General features: G+C 55.0%; 1 protein-coding gene across 1 annotated transcript in view; it reads left to right on the top strand.

Annotated features, from left to right (window-relative positions):
* Positions 1-191: 191 nt before the first annotated feature.
* LOC113478088 (nuclear receptor coactivator 1-like) overlaps positions 192-6,424 on the top strand; it is a 12,376-nt gene continuing 6,143 nt past the window's right edge. Inside the window, exons 1-3 of the mRNA XM_026844911.1 lie at positions 192-214; positions 2,791-2,959; positions 5,944-6,258. Coding sequence (XP_026700712.1) covers positions 207-214; positions 2,791-2,959; positions 5,944-6,258 — 492 coding nt within the window. The 5' untranslated portion in view covers positions 192-206. The remainder of the gene's footprint in view (positions 215-2,790; positions 2,960-5,943; positions 6,259-6,424) is intronic.

The following is a 6,424-nucleotide window of genomic DNA, read 5'->3' as shown; positions in this document are numbered from 1 at the left end:
TTTGCAGCAGGATTGTTGAGTGAGGACCCAGACGGGTGTGGAAGGGTTGGGTTCTGCGCAGGTATCAAGGAGGGAAGCGTTTGGCAACAGCATCCTGTGAGTCCTCAGGTGGGAAAAACACCTCGGGTGGTTTTCAGGGCAGAGCCCTGTGCCAGGAGAGAAGGTTGGACCGGTGGAGCGTCAGCATCTGCCCAAAGGCTGCTGAGATGTGGAGGTAACAGATCTCACACAGTCCCTGCCTTTGGAGAGCGATGGTTTCAACCACACTTTAAAACTGCAGCCTGGTCAGGCTTTCACACGGCAATGTGATTTTCTCAGCGTTGAGGGGGGAGAAAGCAAGGAAAACCATGCTGTGTGATGGGGACTTGCCACGGCGCCGTCAGGTCCCTGCAGCAAGGTCGGGCTCCCCACGTGGTGGAGATGTGGTGGGAGCCACTGGTAGAGCCAACACACAGACTGGGGCGCCGAGATGACAGTGAGAGCAGAGGCAGAGGCCTGCTCATCCTGGTGAGCCGCCGTTCCTCCTGAATTAGGGTCTCTGGGCGTGGATGGTTCCTGCCAGAGGTGGTGGGAAGAGGCGACACTGGAAGAAGCTGGTTCCTGGCTCAGTTCCCTCTTGTATCTTCAGTAACCGTAGGTCTGATGGAGCATCATGGGTGAGACCTGCCTTGGCAGCATCTTGGTGGGGTGTAAACTCTTCCATCTAGCAGCATGGTGATCAACTGCAAAACCCCGCTGCCGCTGCAGCCCAGAGAAGAGGTTCTGCTGGGGAAAAGCCTCTGGACTTCAGTCCTCAAGACCTGCAGATCTGCTCCAGCTGCAGAGGACCCGCTCGTCCTGGGAGACGCCCACGGTCCCAGCAGCTGCCTGTCCACCCAGCGGAGCCCGCGGTCGGAGCCTTTGGACTGCAGATACTACAGAACCAAGAAATGTATTTCAGCTAAGATCAAACCAGCAAAGCTTCTGGTTTAGAGGTTCTAAAGGTTTCCCAGCTGGGAGGTTCGCATTGGCTGGAGATGGGCTGACATCCTGGCCTTGTTTAAGGAGCTGGTGGTGCCCAGATCTCCCAGCACCAGGTGTCCTGGGGAACAGGAGCTTGCTTTTTAAATCCTCCCATTCCCCAAATCCTCCCCTGTCTTTGCCTCTTGATAAAGTGGGACACTACAACATCCCCTCTATCATGTCCCAAGCACGAGTGCTCTTGTCCCTTCTTCTGCAGAAGCGGGACACCTTGGGCCAGCTCCAAGGCTCCTCGAACCAAATCCAGGTTGCTCTTCTCACACACATTCCTCTAATCCCCCAAGGTCAAACGTGCCACCCAGAGCCCGATCCGGTTACCTCAGCGCTGGCAGCCGGTGCCATCTGAGAGGCCTGAGGTTTCTTGGACACCTGTGCAGGGCTGGAGACCCGCAGCCTTTCGGAGCAGCGCTTGAAGGCCACGCCAGGGAGATGTTTTATGGGACCTCAAGCAGCATTTGACACCCATCTCTGCAAGTAGCGGAATTTCTCCTCCTCGCTGCATGAAGAATCAGAGTTTTCACCTTAAAAAAAGCCTGAAGGGTTGCAGAGGATAGAAAATCTTTGCAGCATGAAACTATATGACAGGACACGATGCACGAGGTCCAGGATCTCCTCTGTCCCACCATTACCTGCCCAGAGACTCATCTGAAGCCCACCATGGCATGGTGCTGGAGGAGAAGGCTGCCAAGAAGGATGTGCTGAAGTTTTATTTACTCTGTAAAGGTTGCATTGTCCCCACGATCTCTATAAACCAACTTTGCCGTCCGTGTGTGGGCTGAAGAGACGGTGCCAACCTGAATTTCTCCTCTAGCTGCCTGTAAATGTGGAGAAGCAGCCTGTCCTCCCCTTCCTCTGTGGGAATGGTGTCTGTGTGGCAAACTTTGGCCTTGACACTGAAAAACTGGGTTTGATACAAGCAGCAAGTAGCAGGGACCTTGGCTATGGAGTGAAATGAGCCCTGCTCTTCACCTCTGTCTCCCTGCTTCCCTCTCTGCTCCCGCTCTGCCGTTGCAGAAATCCCAGTGCCGGTATTCCTTTTCCCTGGATTAGGCTGCGTGTGTTGGCTGCAGCAGTCTCGGTCAGATTGGCTTCAGTTCCGTACTGTACATCTGGTCCTCATCTGGAGCTAAAAGGATAAACATGTCTGCTGCTTGGGAACTGCTGGCATGTTCGAGCCCTCGCCTTTGTGCCTCTCTGCGAGTGTGATGTGCCACGGCTCTCTTCATCGTGTCAGACCCGGCAAATCCAATTGACTCCAATTAGTCACGTCATTGGAATGTCTCTCATTACATATTAATCTTATTCCCAAAGAATATTGAGCGAGCTTTGCAGAAATCTTATTTTTGCAGCTCAAAGGTTCCCCTTTGCCTTCAGCTGTTTGCTTCCAGCTGCTCTGGCTCCATCCAAGCCTCCCCGCTTTCGTGCCGGCAGGAGTTTTGCTCTGCTTCCCGCTGTCCTGCCCAAAACGCCTGTGGGAGCAAAGCCTGCAAAAGCACCGAATTTTGCTTCCCAGACCTCACCGCTGGGCTTCGTTTTGTGGAGAGGTTCATCCTCACAAGCAGGTTTTGGTACAGGGCTTGAGCTTGAGCGGGCTCAGGCGGTGTCGGAGCCGGGGGACGAGGCTGCAGCCCGTGGGGTTCGCGTGATGCGGCGGGGTGGGAGCGAGTCCCCACGGCTGCAGGGGCTGTGTCGCTCCAGCATCTCCCAGCTCAGCCTCCTCCCTGCTTCATAAATCTTAATGTGGCTCCTCTTGCCTCCTTCTCTCTGCAGCCAGTGCATCACCTCGCAGCTGGACGAGCTCCTGTGTCCTCCCACCACGCCAGAGGGTCGGAACGACGAGAAAGCCCTGCTCGAGCAGCTCGTCTCCTTCCTCAGCGGCAAAGACGAGACGGAGCTGGCTGAGCTGGATCGAGCTCTGGGGATCGACAAACTGGTTCAGGTAAAGAGAGAACCACTCCTGGGACTTACTGGAGGTCGTATACGGGGCCAGATGCTGAGGCTTGACGTGAGCGTGGAGGAGGATTTCCAACATCTGGTAACGGGAGGCCAGATGTGAGTGGGAACACACAAGCGCATCAGATTCAGAGATGATACTTAACACCACGCCGTTCTCTCCCCCCCCCCGCCAAAAAAGCTGGAGAACGGCCCCGTGAAATGTGATATCTCGCTTCTCCGCTTTTCAAACGATCCCCCATGAGAACCAGCAGCCTGGCAAAGAGGCGGCGGAGTGGCTTCAGCCCCGGGGCAGCTCATGTAACGGGGAGGCGGGGGGAAGAGCTGGCAGGCTGTCCTGCTTCCCCACCTTACCGGGGGATTAGGGCACGGAGGAGCCTTCCAGCTGGAATCCCACAGCCTGGGATTCCTGAGCCTGGGTTGTGCTACCTAATAATATATCTAATGGCCTCATTGGTATGAAACCGTGCAGCCCTTACTATCAAGATTGACTTACAGTGCAGCTGCCCTTCTGTCTCGGGTTGAACCGCAGGGGGAAAAAAACTGAAAAAGAAAAAGAAAAAAAAAAAAAAGAAGTTTGCTTTTAGTGCTGCTGTCGTACTCGGATAGTGCTGGGGCCCTGGTTTCTGCAGCTGAGCTCCAGTGGAGGCTCCGTGTTTGCAGATATCCGTGGGGGCAGATGCCTCTGGAGGGTCCAGGGTTTCATAAATAACAAGGCATGGCGCGGGGGGGGAGAAAGCTGGCTGCAGGGGAGTGAGCAAGGGGTGTGGAAAATGAGATGGATCTCTTGGGATTTATCGTCCAGTGGTTTCTTTTTCCGTGCCCCGTAGCACTCACACGCGTGCTTTTTTTTTTTTTTTCTTTTTTTTCCCAAAACAAGGACCACAATCAAAAGCCCGTTAATAAACGGGACGTCCCGTTTGTTAACAAAGAAAGAAGCTTCTCAGAGCAAAGCCCTCTGGGTGCTCGGGGGCTGATCCTGCACCGTTTAAGCCCGGAGGTAGCACATTGTCTGCAGCCTTGCACTGCGCTGCCGGGAGGGTTTTATCTTTTCATCAGCCATCTGGGGGACCTGTCAGTGAATTGATTGCCGAGGCAGGTATTTGCCACATCCCCTTTTCTCAAGGCTGTGCCTCCAAAATCACCACCTGCCTTTGGGTTTTGGGGGTTTTTTTTGCAAGTTAGGGGTAGGGAGTTCAGCTTCTCTGGTACAGAGGATCAGCGATGCTCTTGCCAAAGATGCAGCTGCAACAGCTCAGTGTTTTCAGGAGGGTTTTGCAGACTCAGCTGGCACAGCTCCCCAAAAACCCCTTCCTGCACCAGAGACAGGCTCCAGCAGTGTCGGACGGCCACATGAGATGCCCTCGGATGGCACCCGACACTACCGAGCGTCTCCACGCCCATCCAGCACTTCCCCTGCCGAGGAGCACCTGGCTCGGGGGGATTATCTCATGTTTGGACCCCAACCCAGCTCTGCTCTCATCCAGGGATCATTCCGTTAATGGGAATCTTGGGCTTTTTCCATGGCTTTGGCTTGGACCTCAGAAATATTTTGAATAATTCCATGAAATATTTGCTTGAAATACATCTTTAGAGAAACAACTCGTCAGCATAAAGGCATCTTTGGGAACAAAACGTGTCGCTAGTTCCTCTCCAGGATGTGTTCTTGGCAGGTGGGGGTTGGCATCCCCTGACTTCACCAAACCCAACACCTTCTCCATGCTACCACAGACGTGGTGGGTTGAGGTGCTGGAGATACCTGCACCCAGTTTAATCAGGAGGCAGCTGGAAACTGGGTAGTTTGGGGAGAGAAAAGAGCCTTATTTCCGCAGGTCGGTGGTTTCTGGTCATCACAGGCTGCTGGTTTATGTCCTGGTATCCATATAAACTCCATCTGAATTTATCTTAAGAAATTTATTTTTCCTCACCACCAGTTTAACTGATCCTAAGCTTCCTCACCACCAGTTTAACTGATCCTCAGCAACGTATTTTTCCCCACCACCATTCCCATATCCTTGTCTCTGCCTGCAAGCCTCAGTCCTTTGATGGGCACCATCTAACCAAATCCCAAAGGCAGTGGCATTTGCCAGGGAGTTGTGTGTGTGGTTTCTCCTAATGCCGCTTTCTGTTAATCCCCAGGACTCGGATTAAGGATTCTGGCTCCCAAGGTGTTCCTTCTCTGTGGGTTCATAGCTCAAACAACAAATTTCTCTGCCTGAGCCAAGCTAGAGCAGCGCAGAGTATCTTCTTATCATGATTTGCTGATGTGGAAATCATGCCCTGGCTGTAATGTGGCTCATTTGTAGAGGAATGACTGTACTGTAGACCAAAAGGTCCCGTCTGCCCTGGGCTCCTCGCAAGGGATGTTGGCCAGTGAGGTACAGCCGGGCTTCCCCATGAGCTCTCCCCGTCCTTGGGGCCCGTGGCTCCCACCCTTGGACATGGCCTGTGTGCAGGGTGCTCTTGGGGCGGATGGGGACCCAAAACACCCCACCCTCTGCCTACAGCCGAGCGCCTGAGGCTGCATAAAAATAGGAAAGGAGAGCAAACACAAACTATTTCCCATGTTCAGGTCGATCCTCTGAGCCTTAGGGTCTGTCCAGCCAGGTGTGTGGAGATGAGCAGCTCAGTGCCAGCAAACCCTGCAGAGGAAGGCAGAGAAAAAGGCAGAGGAAGGCAACATCACTTGATTCCTGGGTTGTTTTGGGGCCCTCACCCCAAAAAGGCCATTGAATGACTCGAGCGTGGCCAGAGAAGGGCAACGGAGCTGGGGCAGGGTCTGGAGCACAGGTCTGCTGGGGAGCAGCTGGGGCAACTGGTGGGGTTCAGTCTGGAGAAGAGGAGGCTGAGGGGAGACCTTCTCCATCCCCTCTGAGCTCACCCGGGAGAGGTCGGGTGCCAGTGGGAGTGGTGTTTTTCAAGTGATATTTTTATTAAGTGATATTTTTCCTCCCTCTTTGCCTTGGCCAGGGTGGCGGGCTGGAAGCCCTGACGGAGCGGTTCCAGCCCCAACAAGCCACCCCACCGCTTATGATGGAGCAGAAACCCGGCATGTACCCCCAGCCTTACTCCTCCGCCTCTCCCACCACCAACCTCCCCGGCGCCTTCCCCGGCATGGTCCGGCAGAAGCCGTCCTTCGGCCCCATGCCCGTGCAGGTCCCACCGCCCCGCGGCGCCTTCCCCACCAACATGGCCATGCAACCCCGGCAGACGCTCAACAGACCCCCGACGGCCCCCAACCAGCTGCGACTTCAGCTGCAGCAGCGGCTGCAGGGCCAGCAGCAGGTAATTCGCCCCCCTTTGCACCCCAACGCCGCGGGCAGGAGGACGGAGCCACGCTGAGTCCTGCCTGCAGCCCGCGCGTCCCGCTGGGGAGGGATCGGATGGCTGAGAAGCTCCTGCATCAGAGTTTTGAAGGTCTCTCTGGTTTTTCTCGCCCCCCACCCCCCCC

This window comes from Athene cunicularia, assembly GCF_003259725.1.
Source record: "Athene cunicularia isolate RWA chromosome 3 unlocalized genomic scaffold, athCun1 chr3_part1, whole genome shotgun sequence".
NCBI lineage: Eukaryota > Metazoa > Chordata > Aves > Strigiformes > Strigidae > Athene > Athene cunicularia.
This window is presented reverse-complemented; position numbering and strand designations above follow the sequence as displayed.